The 20,886-nt window shown below is 42.5% G+C and overlaps 1 protein-coding gene across 2 annotated transcripts in view; it reads right to left on the bottom strand.

The window, feature by feature from the left end:
* Nucleotides 1-12,845: 12,845 nt before the first annotated feature.
* The window catches only part of SEC14L1 (SEC14 like lipid binding 1), a 42,480-nt gene continuing 34,439 nt past the window's right edge, over nucleotides 12,846-20,886 (bottom strand). Inside the window, exons 13-18 of one of the 2 annotated variants that reach the window (XM_044296994.1) lie at nucleotides 19,670-19,804; nucleotides 19,423-19,557; nucleotides 18,077-18,328; nucleotides 17,820-17,998; nucleotides 16,340-16,441; nucleotides 12,846-15,516 (exon numbers count right to left, since the gene is read on the bottom strand). In XM_044296994.1, the coding sequence (XP_044152929.1) occupies nucleotides 15,279-15,516; nucleotides 16,340-16,441; nucleotides 17,820-17,998; nucleotides 18,077-18,328; nucleotides 19,423-19,557; nucleotides 19,670-19,804 (1,041 nt within the window). In that variant the 3' untranslated portion in view covers nucleotides 12,846-15,278. Of the gene's footprint in view, nucleotides 15,517-15,561; nucleotides 15,721-16,339; nucleotides 16,442-17,819; nucleotides 17,999-18,076; nucleotides 18,329-19,422; nucleotides 19,558-19,669; nucleotides 19,805-20,886 lie in introns of those variants that run through there. The other variant, XM_044296995.1, reaches the window with a different exon arrangement.

Raw genomic sequence — 20,886 nt, 5'->3', positions numbered from 1 at the left:
TGCATTTGTGTGTACGGAAATAAAAAGCTATTAGAAGGATTGTGAGCTTTATTCCCATTTTTAAACACACTGCTATTATTTTGAACACAACTGTATGTAAGTGACCACAAGATCTACTCTTAGAGATTTTATAAATCGGGGTTTTAAGTGAGTGACCCTAGATCTATTATAATATACTGGATAGAGTAAGCAATGGCAGGAAACACAGGTGCAAAGAAGAAAAAAAAAAACATTAGATGAAATAAGAAGTAATTCGATATGCTACTAAAGTGTATACCATAGACAGCAGTAGATACAAAGTACAAAATACATACAAAGAGAGCAGGAAGGGGACAGCCAAGAGGTCCAGAGCAAGTGAAAAGTAAATTCAGAATGAAATTAAGAAAGTGCAAGGATGTGCAAGGATGACAAAGAACACGACTGGTATGCGCAAGGACACCTATTGTATCTCAAGTGAATGCTGGAAGGGATAGGTGCATGGTCTTGAGACTCCTTTAGCCTAAAAGGAGAACCCTAACTACCATTAGATCAAGTGAAGGCAAGTTAAGTGAGGAGCGGATGACTGTAAGGTGGTGGAACAACCCACTCCAGACATATTCAAGGCCATTATTTCTCGTTTGTCCATTTGTAGCCAAGGTTGATGCTAATGTGAATGGTTACTATGCTCTTAACATGTTTTTTCCCCCCAGGATTGTACTGTAGAATATATACTGGGCTCAATCTGAGATGGAGATAAGGAAGTGTGTCCCCATGTACCACGATTGCTGAGCAAGAACTTAGGTGATGGGTCCTACAAGATTAAAATGTAGAGGGATAGGGACACTGCCTTGCTCCGGTGGAGAAACGCAACATTAGTCTTTAAGAAGGGCTACCATTGGCAGGTGGAGTTGCCAAAGAGCCTGCATGTGGACTCAGGGCATGGAGTTAGGCCATAATCAGAAGTAGTCCTATAATAGCAATATCTAGACTGTGAGAAGGAGCCTACATTGCCAACTGTCCCATCTGTGCGTTGGGCTATGCCTTTCATTGGAGAACACTATGTTTATCCCTCTAGGCCTGTACGGTCATAACATCAGTAAAGTTTAAAGTTAAATTTGGAGACAGATTATGAGATATCAAGCAGATGTTCACTAAACATGATGAGCAGACAGATATAAGGAACAGACATGAAGGACAGCTTACACAGAAGCAGTATGTGGATCACAATGGAGTGGTAATGTAAGTGTAGAACATGAATGACACACGTGAAGAACGTATATGGCACAAAGACATACAGAGCATGCAGAACCAGTTAAGGAGGAAATGAAAAATAAAAACACCAAAAGGTGTAGACACAAGGAAAAGTCACTGGGAGAAGTATAACAGTAGATAAGGAAGGGACGAGTATGGAAAAACTGTGACCTATAAGAAACTGAGATGACAAAGGCAGACATATCTATTCTGAAATGACACGTACAAGGGGTTCACCAGGAAATGAAAGCACCATCTGAGAAGAAGTGTTTAAACATAAAGGAGTATTATAGGTCAACTGTTTTGAGATGGTCTATTTTAATGGCCGCAGCGACAGAGCTATATAGACAGATTTAAAGACTAGAAGATATCCATACATGACCATTTAGTCATTCACATTTTATAATAGACACTAAATGGCCAAAAGTAGGTAGACGCCTGAACATCTCACTCCAAAACTATAGGCATGGAAGGAGTTACCCTTCTTTCTTCAGAAAGGGTTTCCACAAAAATTTTTAGCGTATGGCCGCAGAGATTAACATCCGGTCAGCCATTAGAGCGGGTTGGGCACTGATGATGGTGATGTCAACATTAAGATTTTACTTCTCTGGAGCTAAGGAACCCTACCCAAACAATGGAAATCAACCCCAAAAGCATAGCTTCCTACAATCATGAATATACCAGGATTATCATGGGATACTTAATCAACCTTATGGAGAGCGCCTAAAACAGCATGAGGAGTCTTATAGGCCAGGCAATGCTCCTCTGGGAAGTATGCAAATGAGCACTGAGTAAGCCCTGACCCTAATGCTACTAGATGTAAGGTAGCTATCCTATGAGGCCCCTTTCATACGAGCGAGTTTTCCGTACAGGTGCAATACATGAGTTGAACGCATAGCACCTGCAATGAATCCTGACCTATTCATTTCTATGCCTGCGTACACGAGCGTTGATTTTCACACATCATCTCTGCATTATGTGAAAAATCACAGCATGCTCTATATTTTGCATTTTTCATGCAGCCATTGTCCTATAGAAGTGAATGGGACTTTCGTAAAACACGCATTGCATTTGGATGCAGTCTGGTTGCATAGCGTTTTTTTACTGGTTGTTGCTAGGAGATGTTTGTACGTTTTTATTTATTTTTTTCACACGCATGAAATGCTTCAAAACTGATTGCACCTGCATGGAAAAATATAATGAACCACTGAATGCAATCACAGACAAAACTGACTGCACTTAGGTGCAAAACCTTCAGTTTTTTTCTGAACGGATCCGGACACAATCCATATCATTCGTGTGAAAGGGGCCTTTTAAAAACAGGCCAAAAGAAATGAATTAGATAATAATCCAGCATCTCATCTGCAGACAGCGGTTTTGGGGTGATTGCTCCTCATCAGTGCAGAGCAGACAGTACTGGCTTAACTGGGTGAGAGGCCTAGGTCAGGATCCTGGGGATACTATATCTCCTTATGGAGGGTGTGTGGAGTCTTATAGGCCAGACAATGCTCCTCTGGAATTCAGGGAATGCTCCTCTGTCTCTAAGGACACCAGATGTAAAGGTAGCTAGCCTACAAGTCAATATCTTATTAGGATAGCTACATCTGGTGGCATTCAAAGCAAATCTTGCTAAGAGCTCCTTTGCCTACCTTGTTCCCAGGATTATCAAGAATTGTCAGAAACAATCCTGGCAAATTTGGCTCACCTTGGCTCGAAAATGGGAGCAATTTATGCACACCCTGCCCAGAAGTAGGTGCTACCAGGAGGATTTGGGGGCAAGCCTTAAATGGCCCACTTTCACGAACACAAATGTTGATAAGCATATAGAACTTAAACCAGCTTTATCGAACTTCACAGTTTTTACTACAGGAAACATTTCCTGGCATTCATCCAATCCATTTATTTTTATTCTTTTGAGTGCCAGGAATAGCGAGGGCCGCTCACTCCAGGGAATGCGGATCCACTGCTGCAGAAGGCTATCTTGGCACGCTTTACACCAATCCAGCCTTGCACATGCCTACCTGGTTATGAACAGGCAGAGTCAGTTTGGTGATCTTGCCTGGCGTACAATCTTGGCAACACCTCATTGAAATACACGATTGATGTGCAAAATCCGAACAAACCCAAGCTGTATTTCAACACCGTATTAGGTTTCTCTCTGTAGACACAATTCGTGCAGAAAAATATTAGGCAGTTCTGTCTAGTAAGTGGGTTAATACATGTGGAAAAAGGCCTCGGCTTGAGATGGAGCTCGTGCAGAAATTGCCATAGCAACTGACTGGCAGATACTTTTCTGGGCATCCAGATATAGTCCCTTGCTTCATTCCGTGAGCATTGAAGGACCTGGTCTATTAATTGTCATTATCTTCTACTTAAGACATGGTACAAAATTAAGACGGCAATCAATCAGTTCTTCTACGTTTCTGTTCTTTACACAAGCGACCAGAAGACAGAGCTTCTACAGCTTGAAGAAGCTTCATAATGACCTAAGGGATTTGGAGTCTCCGAATATAAGCTTTGCTAGTTTGTAATTTATTTTTAATCAGTGTATGTTAAAGACAGAACATAACGAAAACCTGCAGGGATTGCCTACAAGAACCAACACTGTGCCTCTTCATAACTTTGGCGGATCCACCGCCAGCGCAGAGCCTTATTAAGACCAGCATCTAAAAAGCCAGTTTTAATACATGATCCCCTATATGTCTGCACACTGTGAATATCAGTTCAAAGAAAAAAAGGTCTGCCATCTTGTTAGTCTGGAACAAGGATGCAACATCAGCATTGGAGCTGGAACTATGGCATCCCTAGGTTATGTTTCATTTTTGTTACATGAAGCTGGAACTTATGTTTTTATTTGTTTTGTTATAAAGTAATACTAATATCTTATAATGTGTTATATATGCAGCTCCTGCTCAGCTACCTCGGGTGGGCGCTATTTCTCTCATCCTTCCTTTCCTTTCCAGTCAGCCTGGACCTGCTGGTCTTCTGCAGCCTCCATACGGCAGATTCAGCCATCTAGGTTTTCCGATTTGCCTCCTCTGGCGGGCTGTGGCCTGCACTTGCCAGCTAGACCTCTCAACTATGCCCATATGGTCCGAGCTTGCACCCTTATTCACACCAGCCTATGGCTGGCTACCTCAGAGTACTTAAAGCAGCTTCCCCTATGGAAGGGTGCCTGACCAATAGGTTATCTAGCTTGCTAGTTCCCTGCAAAGGTTTGCTGCATTTGTCTGCCAGTGTACTGGATTCCTAGTCTCCTCTGCCTGACTTGTGACCGACTTCCATATCGAGCCTTTTGATGCCTACCCTGACTGAGACTGCTTATTATATTGCTTGTATTTTGCCTGCCCTGACTTCGACCTGTTTTTTATGGTTTTGTCTGTTCCCTTGTGCTCCAGCCTGGTGTCTAGCTAGCTGTCACACACAGACATAATAACAGTTTATAAGGCTGGAAAAAGGCATCTGTCCATCAAGTTCAACCAGTTATCCTGCAAGTTGATCTAGCAGAAGGAAAAAAATACATCCAGGCCCCTCGAACTCTTTTAGTGAACTCACCATCACCACCTCCTCAGGCAGAGAGTTCCATAGTCTCACTGCTCTTACCGTAAAGAATCCTCTTCTATGTTTGTGTACAAACCTTCTTTCCTCCAGACGCAGAGGATGTCCCCTCGTCACAGTCACAGTCCTGGGGATAAATAGATGATGGGAGAGATCTCTGTACGGACCCCTGATATATTTATACATAGTAATTAGATCTGCCCTGAGTCGACTTTTTTCTAAAGTGAATAACCCAAATTTTGATAATCTTTCTGGGTACTGTAGTCCAACCATTCCAGTTATTACTTTAGTTGCCCTCCTCTGAACCCTCTCCAGCTCTGCTATATCTGTCTTGTTCACAGGATCCCAGACCTGTACACAGTACTCCATGTGTGGTCTGACTAGTGCAGGCATGGCCAACCTGTGGCTCTCCAGCTGTTGTAAAACTACAATTCCCACCATGCCCTGCTGTAGGCTGATAGCTGTGGGCAGTCTGGGCATGCTGGGAGTTGTAGTTTTGCAACATCTGGAGAGCCTAAAGTTGGCCATCCCATGACAAGTGATTTGTAAAGTGGTAGGACTATGTTCTCATCACAGGCATCTATGCCGCTTTTGATACAACCCATTATCTTGATGGCCTTGGCAGCAGCTGCCTGACCCTACGTCAGGAGCTAGCAGCCTGGGGGCTCCCCTTCAGTGAAGTTCAGATCCCTGTATAGGTGTTAAAGGGTGAATACCAGGGGACTGCAAGGTTAACACACTTAGGTTTAATCCAAAGCCAAATCTGTTGGTTGATACAGTGGTTTCACATTCACATAATAGTTTGCTCAGGCCATTGAACAAACTGGCCCACCCAAGATGGGTGTGCCTACATTATACAAAGTGGTGAGTAATTAACATGGTTGCCAGGAGCAACTTCTGCATTATCTAAACAATATTTCTGCTCGCCTGGATGCATTGACTGCTACCGCTCCGTGTCTGCATCGTCACCTTTGCCAGTTGCAGCCCCTGGCATTAGGGTTGTAGCGGGTATCGAATTATCAATATCCAATCTATATTTTTGTAATGGTATGGATTCGATACCGGGATTTGACATTTACCGCTACCGCGCAGTCTAGTAGCAGAGAACAATGAGGGCGCTGCTCTCGGCGTGCGCCATGTTCCCCCAGCAGCACAGAGGAGGAGTCTCTCTCTCCCTCCCCCTTGTGCCGCTGCTGCCGTCGCCAATAAGGGGAGAGGGGCGGAAGGGCTGTGGCCACTGCGCCACCAGTGATGATAACTCACGCATTAATACAAATACAGGGAATAGCGACCTCTAAGACAGGGCGCTGCGATCCGCAGAAGTAAACTCCTCAGGTGCCACACCTGAGGGGTTAACTGCCACAGATCGCAGAGCCCTCTCAGAAAAGGTCCGGTGCCGGCTATGTGATTCTGCCGCTGGCACCTGCCTCCTGTATTTGTATTAAAAGGCTAGTTATCTTCATTGGTGGCGCAGTGCGCCCTCCCTCTTCCGCCAGTACTAAAAACATTGGTGGCGCAGTGCGCCCCCCAGTATTAAAGTAATTAGTGGCAGTGGCCACAGGGTCCCCTCCCCTCCTCCTCATTGGTGGTGCAGTGGCAGGTTCTGATCAGAGCCCCATCAGTGTAATTGCGGGGCTCCGATCGGTTACCATGGCAGTCAGGATGCTACTGAAGCCCTGGCTGCCATGGTAACCTCCCTGCAGCATGATTCGCCATTTTTTTGTCACCTTGTCCCCCAAAAAAATAGGATCAGACTGTTCTATTATGGGCCGGATGTTCCATAAAATGCAGAATGCATGCTGCTTTTTTGGCGTTTTATTTTTCTCGCGTGGTATCGAATATCACAATACTTTTTTATAGTATCGAAATCGAATAAAAATTTTGTTATCGCAACAACCCTACCTGGCAGTTCTCTACATCTACTTCCACTATGCTGGGAAGGGAACCCCAAGTTATGCTATTTTTTGAACCAGTGTAGTATATACTTCGAGCTACAAGCCCATCAGTACCCAATGACCAGTCCAAAATAGTCTTCCTGGTCTCTCTCCTGTCTGGCAAAGGTCTTGCCTGAGCTACTCCAACCTGCCAACACAGTGACCCTCTGACCAAGAATCTACAGTAATTCTTGGCTACCTTTCTCAAGGTATTTGTGGAACCAGGCAGTTCCACTTCTGCCACCTTTTCCCTTCCATACCTTTGCTGCTGCCCAGTATGCCATACAGATCCTACCCTGGCTTCAAAACTATCTTGGAACAATGAAGCTTTGGTGGCAGCCTTCTGGCAGGATCTGTCAGATTGCATCAAGGATGAACTGGCTGGTCGTGATGTTCCCTAAACCTTGGATGACATGATTACTCTGTATACCCAGATTGATCTCCACTTCAAGGAGCGACTCAGGGAATCAGCATGTGAAAGGAGAGTTCCCAGATTGGCACCTACTTTCCAGAAACCCATGCTTTCTCCTTGTGCATCTTCTAACCTGGATGCAACTGGTCAAGGTCCGAATATCTAGGGAGGAGCATCAGCATAGACGCAGCGAGAATTTGTGCATGTACAGTACAGTCAGCCAAAAGTTTTGAAACACACAAATTTTGGTTTTCACAAGTTTTCATGTTTAGATCTGTTCGTCAGATCAAGGCAAGAACTACTGTGAATTCATCTAAATGAACAGCAATAAAATAAAAACAAACACTAAATGTGACAGTCACTGTAGAACACAGCCAAGTAATGTGAACTGCACATGACATGATCGAAGTAGCGTAAATAAGTTCTCTCATTCAGGAAAACAAAAACGGGCTCTTCACGTGTGGAGGCCTCATGGTAAGCACTTAAAGGGAATGTGCCATCAGAAAATTACGCATTGTTTAAATCAGGTTTATTTATGTTGAACACATTTTTACTGAATTTTTAATTTTCAACATCAATGTTTTAAATATAAATAAAAACTATAAAATCCTGCCATTTTCACACTGGTCACTAAGCCTAATAATAGGCGCCACCTCTTGGGCTGTACATATTACTTTACTGCAGAGGCAGGTTTAGAATGGCAGATATCACCTCTGTGTATAGAGAAGACAGGATTCTCAATAGGTGATTGTGAAAGCTTATATATTCTGTCCTTGTACAATTGACCTCTGCAGATAAAAGTCAATGAGCTCAGCTCCTGTCCATTGTGTCTATGGCCCAAGCGGCTGCTGTATAGTAATTCTTTAAATGCTTTCTAAATGTGGTTAGAACAGCTCAGTGAAGATGGCCGCCCCAATAATCACATTCAAGTAATAGAATAAAAATAAAAAAAATGTAAATCAGAAAATAAAAACAGTAGAAGAAAAGGATATGTTTTGCTATCTGGTTTTAACTGGCTGAAAATATAAAACAATTCATGACAAATTTCCTTTAAGTCCTGCCTTTGCTGTAGACCGACACACTGCCCCAACTACTGGTGTGATGATCAGGCAGCTATCACATATGACAGTCGACCACCCCTAGTAGTGATACGAGGGACACTGACTTCTCAGCGATATGTGCAAGACATCCTGCGGCCACATGTGTTGCCTCATGGTAGGGCTTCCAATTGGCATTTTACAGCAGGATAATGCTTGCCCGCATTTGGCAAGGGTTTCCTAGGAATGTCTGTCAGATAGTAACACTTCCTTGACCTGCCCGGTTACCAGCCTTATCGCCAATCTAGCATTTATGGTACCAGCTGGGACTCCAGCTTCAGCAACCTACAAGTGGATCTACAGGCCCAGCTGTAACATCTGTGGGCAAATATGCTGCTGGATACCATACAGAACCTGTATGCCTCCATGTCCAACTGTATCTCATTCTGTATCCAGGCTAGAGGCAGCACAACAGGGTCCTAGAGCCTCCTTTCTGTTGTACAGTTTCCTCCAATAAAACTTCGCCTTTCCTCTAATACTGTAATCACTTCCATCTATACATCGAAAGTTTCATCCAGTTCCAACAACTCCTTAGCGAGTTATTATTTGTCATTGAATATAAGAAAGCCTAAGAATAAAATTAAATTAAAACAGGTTTTTCTTCTGGACAAGATGGCAGATGGTGTAATGTCCTGAACAAAAGACCATTTCAGTCTTCTAATGAATTTTAGCATTAATAAATGTCCTTTAAGCAATAGTTCAAGACCTATTGCAAAAGGACATACTCGTAGCAAATATTTACAGTTGAAAGTAGAAACCTTTGGAATTTAACAGGAATTCTGCAATATTTACTATTAAAATGTAGTCTGATTGTGTTTGTCTAACATTGTGACTTGGGTAACAATCTAACTAAAAGTAATATAACACACAGGTCCATTGGTGTGTAAGGCTAGTGTAGTGCCTTGGAGCAGGGGTACTTTGAAGTCTGGACATTTGCCCTTATTTTCCCTACACAAAGTCATCAACTCTTCACTTTAAAGGGATAACTTGCATTGACTTACAGTTTAATACTGTGTAAATTGTTCATTTGCACAGCAATGTAGAAAGGGTTAATGAACACAGACTTTTGGGACTTTCTAGTTAATTAGAAGCTAGTAATTTTCCACATTTCCCATACGAGTTAAATAAGAAAATGTTTTGGAGGGGGAAAAAAAAAGACTTTTGAATGCCGGGTGCTGCTATGTTATGTCTGAAAACTTGTTTTTGTCTGAAAAAGCTGCTGAGTCACTGCCATTGGGTATCAATAAAGCTCTATTGCAAGTCTATGAAAGACAGAAAGTGTAACTGTCACGATCAGTGTTGGGGGGGGGGGGGGGACGGGGGGACTCCACACTGAACACAGGAGGGAAGGTGAACAGTAACTGGGCCTGGAAACAAGGGAAGAAACAGGTCACCTCCTAGACAACCGTAATCCAGGTCCAACTATCTATCAATATGAATAGACCCTGAAGGTAGGAATATTCATATGGTGGATACCTAGGCCTTTATATCTCTATTAGACCCTGGAAAAGGTTAGGACCAGAGACAACCCATTCCTCCCCAGAAGGATGAATGGAAGTCTCTGTCTCAGGCCCAGATACAAACAACAGGGAATATAACAAACACAAAAACACGACACTTAACTTCTGTAGAGACGGACGAGCAGGGACACAAGAGACAAACTCACACCAGCTCAGCCAAACCCAAATGAAGCTATCTACCACATAGTCAGAAGGGTGGGGTGAGACTAAAGGGTAGAAGTGATAAACACTGAGCAACAGCTGAGAAAAAGGGAAGTGGTCATTAACTCCATCAACACTGAATAAAAGAGAAATCAAGGAGGCTGTTAGACTCCTCCACGCTCAGCCAATCTCCTTGATTTCCCGACATCAGTCACCTGAGGAACGGTGACAGTAACATTGTATGTTTGTGCCGAATTTCTCCACTCCACCCCTCCCACTAGAAGGTTCTAGATAGAAACTGTGTATAAAAGAGAGAGAAGTCAGAAGAGAGAGAGACCCAGAAGGAGACTGGAAAAGCCAGCCCTATGCCTCGCCTGTATTGTTTTGCACCCGAGTTCCTCCAGCAAAGAAGCAAACTGGTTTACTACAGACCCTGACTCTCTGGACTTAATTCCTATTGGTGTGCACCATCCCTTCTGGAGAGCAGCAACACGTGACGACACCTCAGGGTGTCCAGGGGACCCAGCGTTGCGTTGGGGCCACCCAAAACCTAGCCACTAGACTGGTTTCACACTAGCACTTTTAGATCCAGCAGGCTAGATCTCGCTGCATACCTAGAAGCTACACCATCACCATCCGGCCCCAGTCACTATAATGGGGATTGGCAGAGATCCAGCTGCAACCTTGCAAACATGCAGAGAACCGGCCAGAATAATTTTATCGATTTCTCAGTATAAAGTGGTTGAAACAAAGCTTTGATACAGAGCCCTGTTTTTCCTCAAACAGAGACCTAGGCCTTAAAGGGGTTTTCCGGTAATTTTAATTTCATGACCTATCCTCAGGATAGGCTATAAATACAAAAGCGCTGCTCCCGTTGACGTTCATTCGAGTTTCACTGCAGAACACAGAGCTCACTTTGAGGGCTGTGTTAGCATGCTTTGTGACGGCCGCAGATCATTTCAGCTCCCCGTCTCTTCAGAATGTTTGCGCTGACAGTGTCAGCTTGATCTTTTTCATGGCAGCATGATGTATATACTGCAGCAACATAAACAGCCAGTAAGTCACAGGTGCTGATTGGAGGACCTTATTTTTAGCAAAAACACAAAGAAAAATGACTCCAATCATGTTTCGAAAGCTTTTTTTTTTTGCTGCATTTCAGCCTTACAGAAAACATTTTACTCAAACTACTTTTTTTAGTTCATCTTTTGCAATCATCAGGGTATATTTATGTATAGAGTTCAAGTGTCTTAAAACTAATAAAAGATTGTTGTTGTTTTTTTTAAATATCATTACCATTTTTTTAAATGGACATAAGGGTGGCCTTGTAGTTGAAATCATTCCATTTAGAAGACAACACTTAGGAGGTTCTGTACCTACATGAGGAAACTGGTGTACATAGTTTTACAAGAACTACTCCCTGGGAAAACATATGCAAATTAGCTGCTCTCAAAAAACAAAATAAATAAATAAATAAATAAATAAACTGCCTCTGTAAAAGGTCCTTTTCCCAGAGGAAAGTTTGATGAAGACTCCACACCAAAATTCCACCTGTGGCCAAGTGGTGTTTAAAAACACTGGGAGGCAGTGCCGCGGGTCGCAGGCTAGCAGTTTAAAATCGCAACGGCAGCAAGATGGAAAATGTCCTTCTTGGATCAGTGTGCAGACAGCTGCCGCTTGAGGCTGCAGCAGAGTTCTGCCCACACCTGGCCCTAACTTCTCCTAAAGAGTCGTGCTATGCGCTTCGGTATCCGGTACAGGTGCAGCACAGTGAAGGGGCTGCTTGGCAATTCTCTTCTGTACCGGATTCTAAAGCACACAAGACTATGAGACTTTAGGGGAAGTCAGGGTCATATGTGATCACCTTTACACTGCCTGGCCCTGTCAATAAAGTGGAGAGGGTGCAGAGCCTCTAGGTGTAACAGCAACGCCCCCGTTGCTCCTAGAGGCTCATTTCATATATTAAAACATAATTTTTCTCACCAATGCGAGGACATATGAACAGAAGAACAACAACACAGAGGTTTTCAGCTGCCAAGCGCAAAGTCAGACAGTTCCATAGGTAAAAATCTGCTGACAGATGCCCTTTAAATGTCACTATGGACTTCAGTTGAGTCAGTCTCTGGAAACATATGGCTGTCTCTTTTTTGGGGCGAGACTGTAGCACAGCTAAAAATCCCTAGTCATGTTTCAAGACCCTTTAATAGGTTGGATACTGATATATATTATATGGTAGCTACCTATAGGTGGCACTTGAGTTTTCTTCCTTCTGGAAGTCCACTAATTTGCATACTCAGAAGATTATTAACATTTATATTACATATGGAAAACTGGCGCAGTTTCATTTTATTTTTTAACACTTCGTGCTCTCAGGGGACCAGATAATTCTATCTCTGAATTTGCCAATACTTTGCTTTGGGGCAGATAAAAGGAGTATTCATGATTTTCGTCCCTCTGATGGCGTCCAAATCATCGCAGACATCGGTAGTCACATCTTCACTACAGAACAAGTAAACAGCCGAGTAAGTGTACATGCTGGGAGTTGTAGTTTCACAGCAGCTGGTGTGCCAAAGGTTGCTGATCCCTGGTCTAGATCCTAATCTATAGTAAAAGACTGGCTGCTTAAATACAGTGCTGATGCTGCTAGGATCACAGGACTTTATTAGCTAGCAGGTCTACATCTACATTTTTAGCCATCTCTCTGCTCCCGCTATTGACTTTAGAAAGGGCTGCAGTAATCCAAATCTCTTCCATCTACGAAAAAGAACGGAATGAATAAATGTAGGTAATGAAATGAACAGTGTGGATCAGTCTTTCATTCTAGATTAGAAACTTGAATTTAGACAGAGGTGCATCTGCTAACACGCCTGTAAGCGATCAGAATCAATGTTTCCCAAGACATTTCCATTTTGTCATTTGACTGTGTGAAATAGGAGAAAGAAAAACCAACAGTCAGTTATTACACAGCTTCCAAGTTTATTATAGTTAACAATTATAAAAGCTTTGAAAAGCTACCTGTATGTTAAATTAATCATTAGAACCGAGCTTGAGGTCATGTTGTCTCATTAAAATGAACTATGGTTACACACTCACATTCACACCCTTCTCAAAGAGAAAATCTTTTTTACAAGTGATATGCATAAGTCAAGAAGAAAAAGCATATAGCCAAATAGAAAGAACACAATTTTCAAAGCACAACATTAGATAGAAGGGCTTCACTGGCCTGAAAGGACCAAATAAACCCTAAAAATGCTAGGCTTCGATCCTAGCCCGTGTACAGTTCTTCAAATATTTAATGCCTAGTGGAATGAAAAGAAAGTGCAAAGAGGTGGGTGGGGGGGGTCTACACAGTACCCAGTGAACAAGGCACAGCCCCGTCATCTGAGAAATAAGCCCTTATTTCCAGGATATTAGGGAAATCCTCACAATGCAAACAGGGGGAAATAAAGGCAGGTGAAGGGTTTTCATTCTGAATAACATTCATACCAGGGTCTATGTTCTGTGATTATCCATGGTACAAAATGTGGAATTGTTGTGCATTATCTTAACCCATCCCATATACCGCACGCGCACACACACCATAACAACTGCAAGACAAGACCAGTCTCTAGGAAAACCTGTAAAAGAAGATCGATCCTTTCAGGACTGATGCCCAACTGGCATAAAGACTATTGTGCAAACTTACACCATTTTCTCAAGGCTGGAGTGTCACTTACTGTCAGCCGAATTAAAGTAGAAATATAGCCATCTAAAAACTAGAATCAGGAGGGGAGGGGGTCGGATCAGGACATTGTTCTAACTGCAACAGTATTGAATAATATATACCTTAGCTAACTAGATCAGTACATGCGGAGATTAACCTTCTTTGGTAAAGGGGCAGAATACTAATAAGACTATACATATATATCTTTTTGTGGCTACTTACAATTGCAAGTCCTTAAATTGTCTTTAACCGACAATGTTAAAAAGCTATTTTTTTTGTCTTTAAAAGGGGTATTCCCACCTGGACATTTATGGCCCATTCACATGACATGCCACAAATGTCCGATAGGTGCAGGTCCCACCTAGCTCAACAATGGTTGACCCGTCTTGCACGATGTGAACTGCGGTGGCTATATCAATTCACTTCTATGGGAGTCCGGAAAGTAGCCAAGCATGCCTACTCGGCCATTTTCAGAACTCCCAAAGTGAATAGAGATAGCTGCGCATGCGCAGCCACCTTTCCTTTCCCTGTGTTGCATGGATGAGTCTAGTTCTTGACCCAGTTGGTATCCGCAACTATCCAGACATTTATGAAATATCCTGGCCATAGACCAGATGGGACTAACGGTTTAAGAATACATGTTTAAGTCGGAAACATAGGGTCTCCCGATCATGCCATGTAGTAAATACTTGCATTTCCCATAAAACAATACAGAAGCCCCTTTGCTTATTCCCCAGGAAACTTATGAATACAATTCACAACTGGGAGATACCAGATTTCAACTGAATGTCAGGCTCCAAGGAATTGCATTTTGCAATCTGCTTATTGTCAAGGGATTCTTCTTAGAGGCAGGGATTGTCCAAAGCGGACGGCCCCTTTAAAAAAAGCTGCTACAGCAGTTCATTTTCAAGTAGCGGTGGCCATCTTTCAGTGACATGAAGACTGAGAAATGCTGAAAGTAAATTTGCTAATCTACTTAACATGATATCCGATTTAAACGTTGCTAAAACATTCATTAGGATCTTGCTTTGCAAGCATATGGCATCACCCTGGTGGTCCATCAGCTGGACCAGATTGCAGATGTTATTTCAATCTATGCAATCGGCTAAAAGACGAGCGTTGTGATCATCTGTTAGTTCATGCAAGGCCTAAAAAATGGCTGCCTACACAGATGTATATGGCATACCTATCCTAGGGCACTCTATTCTTCAAGGGAGAGGCAATGTTCATTGTCTTGTTTAGCTGGAAAAAACGGCTGAAGAAAAACCATTAACAACTTACTGATTGTGAAGCAAACCAACCCCAAGAACTGTGAAAGTGCTTTGAAACCAATAGCGCCAAGTTTTAAAGTAATTCTACAAACCCCACTGTAGCACACACCAGATCCTTTGCAATGGCCACCTATATTCTTGGATAAGTCAATGAGGATGAAAGTTCATTTGCTGCTCCAATCTTTCCAGCCGGTGGAAATGATATTGTGTGCCTATTGCGTAAGAATATCACAGCTCTGTATTAAACATCAGAGGATATGGTGAAGCATTTGTGTGAGCAGTACATGCCAACTCCTCTGTAAGAGTGCAACATACATTTTTTCCAAGACTTTTCTTTTTGCCTTGCATGAATCAGGTAAGGAGTTGAAAGCCAGAACGCAAACTCTGCAAATCCCTAAAAATGTCATTCACACCCTCAGGTAGAGTCGGAGGCCTCTGGTTCGATGGCAGCAGTTCCCACAGCCTCTCGGATGAATGGGAGGCGCCAAGAAGGGGGCCAACGCAGGAAGACTGGGGGTCTGAGGGTGTAGAGAGTGGAAAAGTGCTGTCCCCAGAATGATGGGGAGAGGCGCAGGAGCCCATCCGGATTGGACTTCAGGTCTTGGGGATGAGTGAAAGAGGGGAGCACGGAGTCAGACAGAGGGAGGGGCTCTCTGTAACAACCAAAATGGAGAGAAAAAAAAAAAAAAAAAGAAGGGGAGAAAAAAAAAAAAATGGGTAAGGGGAAACAAAGAAAAAAAAAAAAAAAAAAAAGTTATACAGGTTCTTAACAATGAGGGATAAAATGGAGGCGGAAAATTAACGTTTAAAAATGGAGATGCAAGAGCCCAAATGACCATGGATGGAAACAGGACGGGCTGTAGAGAGGTGAAAATGGAATGCACAAGTGATGCACATGGAAAGAGAACATAAAGAAAAAGTTATTAGACCTTCCTCAACAAAGATCCAGTAATAAAAGGTACCACATTATCATATCACCTAATATACTGCCGGGGGGGGGGGGGGGGGGGGGGTGTGTGTGACCTCTAATATAACAAAACGATTGCAAAACAAAAAAAAAAGCCAAGAAAACCAGACTTCACTTAACTATTGCATTTTAGGGCATTATAGGGGCACAAAATGCTTTTGACAAGGCAGTAACAATGGAAACTTGCTGTTAGTTACACCTGATACATGGTAGTTGTAGAAACAAATTAATAGATGGCTCAAAAAAACTAAATAATTTCCCACCACTAAATAAATAAAAAAATAAACATTTAAATTGATCAGTGAGGTGCTATCCAACACATGAAGAAGGCCCTTGGAGTGTGAAGCAGAGGGCAACACCTTCAAACCCGGGGGTGAATAGAAGGAGTAATGGTAAATGGTCATGTACTGCATCATTTAAGGGAAAGGGTAAAGTCTGTCAGTGAAAGGATGGTGGTGGATCTGCTTTATCAGGTTACTGGTGCAGACAGAAGTTGAAGAGCCAGCTACCTGGACACCATGGAACTGGAGTGAGACTGGCTAGAAGAGGTGGTGGCCGCACTGAGTTGTGAGAAACCACTATGACTTGATTCCAGGCTGGTCATTGAGCCCCTGGAAAAGAAGAAAAAAAATAAAAATAAAAAGGTTTAAATGTAGGATGATTTTTTTTGTTATCGGTTTTCCACCAAACAAAATTGCAGGCAACCAGGAACATTACTTTCAGAAAATATACTTTTACACGAACAAATTATCCAACTCTTTGGAAATGATCACTATCCTCTGGATATTTCATCAGCATCTGATTGGCGGGGGTCCAACACCCGGAACCCCCTGCGATCAGCTGTTTTAGAAGGCACAGCGATCCTATGAGTACTGCGGCCTTCTCCCTGCCTCCCCTAGGCCAGTGACATCACAGCCATCAGTCAGGGGGTCAAGGCGAAGCTCAGCCTCATTCAAGTGAATGTGGCTAAATGGTACCTAGACAACATAGGCCGATGGTCGCAATGTCACTGGCCTAGTTTAAATGGTGCAGAGTGCCAGAGCCTTCTCAAACTGCTAATCAGTGGAGGTCCAACAGCTGAGACCCCTGCCGATCAGATTCTGATGACCTATCCAGAGGATAGGTCATCAGTTACAAAAAGTTGGATAACCCCTTTAAGTAACTTTGCAAATCTTAAATTAAAAATCTACCACTTTGTGTCTACAGATCCCCATCAGCCCTATGCGACTCTGTGATTACAGTTTAATTCTAAGAGTCATACTTTCTTCTATCTGCCCGCCTCTAAGTAAAATACATTACATAGTATATAAGGCCAAAAAAAGACATTTGTCCATCCAGTTCGGCCTGTTCTCCTGCGAGTTGACCCAGAGGAAGGCAAAAAATACCCTGTAAGGTAGAAGCCAATTTTCCCCACTTAAGGGGAATAAAAAATTCCTTCCCAACTCCAATCAGAATAACTGCCTGGATCTACGACCCCTCTCTAGTAGCTATAGCCTGTAATATTATTACCACCTCCTCAGGCAGAGAGTTCCATAGTCTCACTGCTCTTACCGTAAAGAATACTCTTCTATGTTTGTGTAAAAACCTTCTTTCCCCCAGGGTGTCCCCTCGTCACAGTCACGGTAGGTTAGCAAGAAGTAGGGGGTGACTGGAGGGCAATATGACTGCTGAATCAGACTACACAGGTTTGTAGTCTATTATAGAGACACATAGGTCCAAATAGGACCTGTAAACGCAAAACAATATATTGTTTTCAAATGGGGTGTCCAGGATTGGTTTAATTTAATTTTTATTTGGGCAGCTGCTACTACTCCCATGCATAGCAATGAAGAAAGACTGCGCATGCTTTCCTCCTGGGAACCAGTCAGTTCTCCAGAATGTTTAGGCAATGTATAGTGGCCAGACAAATGATCAGTGTTTTACAACTTATCCCATAAATAGATCATCCAACATTAATCTGGTGGACACTGTCCAACTATTAGGTTGTACCTGAAATCGTCAGAGCCAATGATCTCTGTGTAGTACATGACTTTGCACTTGTGTGAAGACACTTGTAAGGAGGCAAGAACATCATCCACACGTGGGAGGCTGCTGGTGGCACACGCTGGCATGCTATGAAATTTCCATTGCAGGATGTAGAAACCCGGCCAGCGGGTCACATGAGAACCCTGTGAAAGGGAAATGCTGATGAAGGGGTACACTAGCAAATTCAAGAAAAAGTAAGAGTAAAGGGATCTTCACATTACCTGTACACTCTCTCCCTCCTTGCAGTTCAGTGGGGACTCTACCATGCTGTAATCTCTTCCCAGTTGCCAAGCCTTATCAATCAACTGGACATTGTTGCACACAGGTGATGTAATACCATGAGCCCCGAGAGTATCTCGTTTGGGAACCTGTGGTGACCTCTTCGAGTGGTAGATGTTAAAAATGATGTCTCCTTTACACACATCAAAGTCCCAGGTGATGACAGAAGAGGCATCTACTATCTGGATTAATATCTAACAGAAAGACAAAGAACGCATAGCCTCATCTTAAAAGGCTGTATGGACAGCCATGAAAATGCATAAAAGCTTTGGACACAGATAATTATTTTTTCTCATTGTTCATTTACTACCTAAATGCATCTTTCTATACAGTCTTCATTACTATTTTGCTGCCTTAGAGTTAGTGTAAATCCTTCACATAGCTGGTGGTGCTGCTGAATGACATAGATCTCCTATATGTATTGTCCCTTTCTGTGCTCTCCCTTGCTTTCCTCATCAAGGCCATATGCTTTATACTAATGTTGGCTGAGCCCACCTGTTTTGTCAGAACCAATGTGTATTAGACATTAGGCTGATATTTGTTCTGATGACGTAGTTGGTGCGAAGGTTTAGAGGATAGGGCATGTTGGCTTACCCCAATCTCCACAATAGCTTTCAGCCAAAAAAGTGTTCCATTGACAGCTACTGAAGGTGTATGGCTAGCTCTAGAGACAGCAGCAGGGAGGGTGAGGAGGTTATACACAGAGCAAAGTGTGGCTAGGAGGACAGATCACACAGGCTTTACTGCATCCATGTATGGAGATGAAGTAACACACAGTAGTCTATAGGAGGAAGTGAATCAATGTAGAGAGCAAAAAAAAAATAAGATAAAATAAAATAAAAAAGACCTATGGCAGACTCTACAGAGGGACAGACGGGAATGTCTCAGTGTCCGAACAAGAGAGTGGATCCCTCATAAGCTTGGGGAAAGCAGTACAGGAATGAAGCAGTTTTAGTACACGAGAGTGGATACAGGTAAGTTCCTCCCTGCAACCAAAGAGTCACAACCAGCATGTATGGACATTAGAAATGTCTGACATTATGAGCTGGCTGCAAGCTCAATATCCGGGCTCTGAAGATACAAGAAGAAATACAGATTGCAGACTAAAGTTAGTGCATCATTTTTTTTTTTACTCGTTAACCTTCAAAATATGTAAAAATCATTTTTCCATGTCAAAGGAGACTTTAAATCAAAGAAGTCGGAAAAACCTAAACACTGTATGACTATTTGGATGCGGACTAATCTATATATTTTTTTTTTTATTTTTATTTTTTCTTCTCTGTCCTACCTCATGTGGTGCACCTTTAAAGACACTGGCTGACTGGTAAATGGTCTCTGTCCACAGTCGGATATCCTCACTTTCGAGTTCCTCTGGAGTCCTGTAAAGGGCTTTGGGGACCAGCCCACCTTCTGAGACTTCACACTGCAAGTTAGTGGTTGACATAAATTAGCAAATGCTTCGTACTCGGCAGTGTGACTTGGCACAGGCGGTACATAATATATCTAGTTCTGTGAATGAAACATCTCTTACTCACCAAACATTCTCCACCAAGGAAATCAGGAATTATTTCTTTGTCAATATAATCTATTAACCCTCCAGGACCTTGATAATCATTGCCAGCGTAAATGAGGAATTTCTTTCTAGTATTCTCATCTATGAAGGGACTAACCTGAGAAATGACAAGAAAATCATATATTAAAAACACACACAAAAAAATAATAATATATGTGCGATTTAACCCTCCCCCCTGAGTGGCGCTATAGCTGCTGGGTTTCTGCTATTTTACTCTGTAAATAACCAGAGCTCTTGTTGGATTGCATCTATTACATCTCCCATAGGCTGCAATGGTAATTAGTTGCAGTCTATGGGAGAAGCGATCTAATGATTGCATGTTCAAGTCCACTAGGTTGGGCTTATAGGGCTTCTGTCACCAGATTTCCAGCACTAAAACAGGCTGACTTGAGACATGTGCGCTGGTTAGCAGAAGCCATCTGTGTTGGTGCCATCCTCATCTGTGTCTGCATTTCAGAAAAATGAAGTTTTAATATATGCAAATTAGCCTCTAGGAGCAACGAGGGCATTGCCGTTACTCCTTGAGGCTCTGCTCCCTCTGCACTTTGATAGAGCCAGGCGGTAAAAGCCTTTTCACTGCCTGGCCCTGTCAATCAATGTGCAGAGGGCACGGCAGTTGTAGAAACAATGGAGCCTCTAGGTGCAACGGTAACACCAGTTGCTCCTAGAGGCTAATTTGCATATACTGAAACTTTATTTTTCTCCGAAATGCGGGCACAGATGAGAATGTTATCAACACACACAGCTTCTGTTGATTAGCGCACGTTTCAGGTCAGCCTATTTTACTGCTATAAATCTGGTGAAAGAGGGGATAATATATATATATATATATATATATATATACATACATACACACACACACACATACATACACACACTTACTTTCAAATCATCCACATATTTAAAATAAACAAAAAAAAAAAAAAGATTTGCGCACAGTCCCAAAATGACCGCACTATTAAAATATAAATATATTAATCCTGCACGGCGAACACTGTAATGGAATTATTTTTTAAATCTAAATGGCCCATTCACCATTTCTTTAATTTCGTCACCTCCCAAAGAAATAAAATAAAAAGTGATCCAAAAGTCATGCACACTCCAAAAAGTTAAATAAAAACTACAGATCACCCCCCCCCCCCCCAAAAAAAAAAAAAAGGAGCCCTCATACAACTCTGT

This window comes from Bufo gargarizans, chromosome 6 (assembly GCF_014858855.1).
Source record: "Bufo gargarizans isolate SCDJY-AF-19 chromosome 6, ASM1485885v1, whole genome shotgun sequence".
Lineage (NCBI taxonomy): Eukaryota > Metazoa > Chordata > Amphibia > Anura > Bufonidae > Bufo > Bufo gargarizans.
Note: the sequence above shows the minus strand (reverse complement) of the source record. Positions and strands in the feature narration are given on the sequence as shown.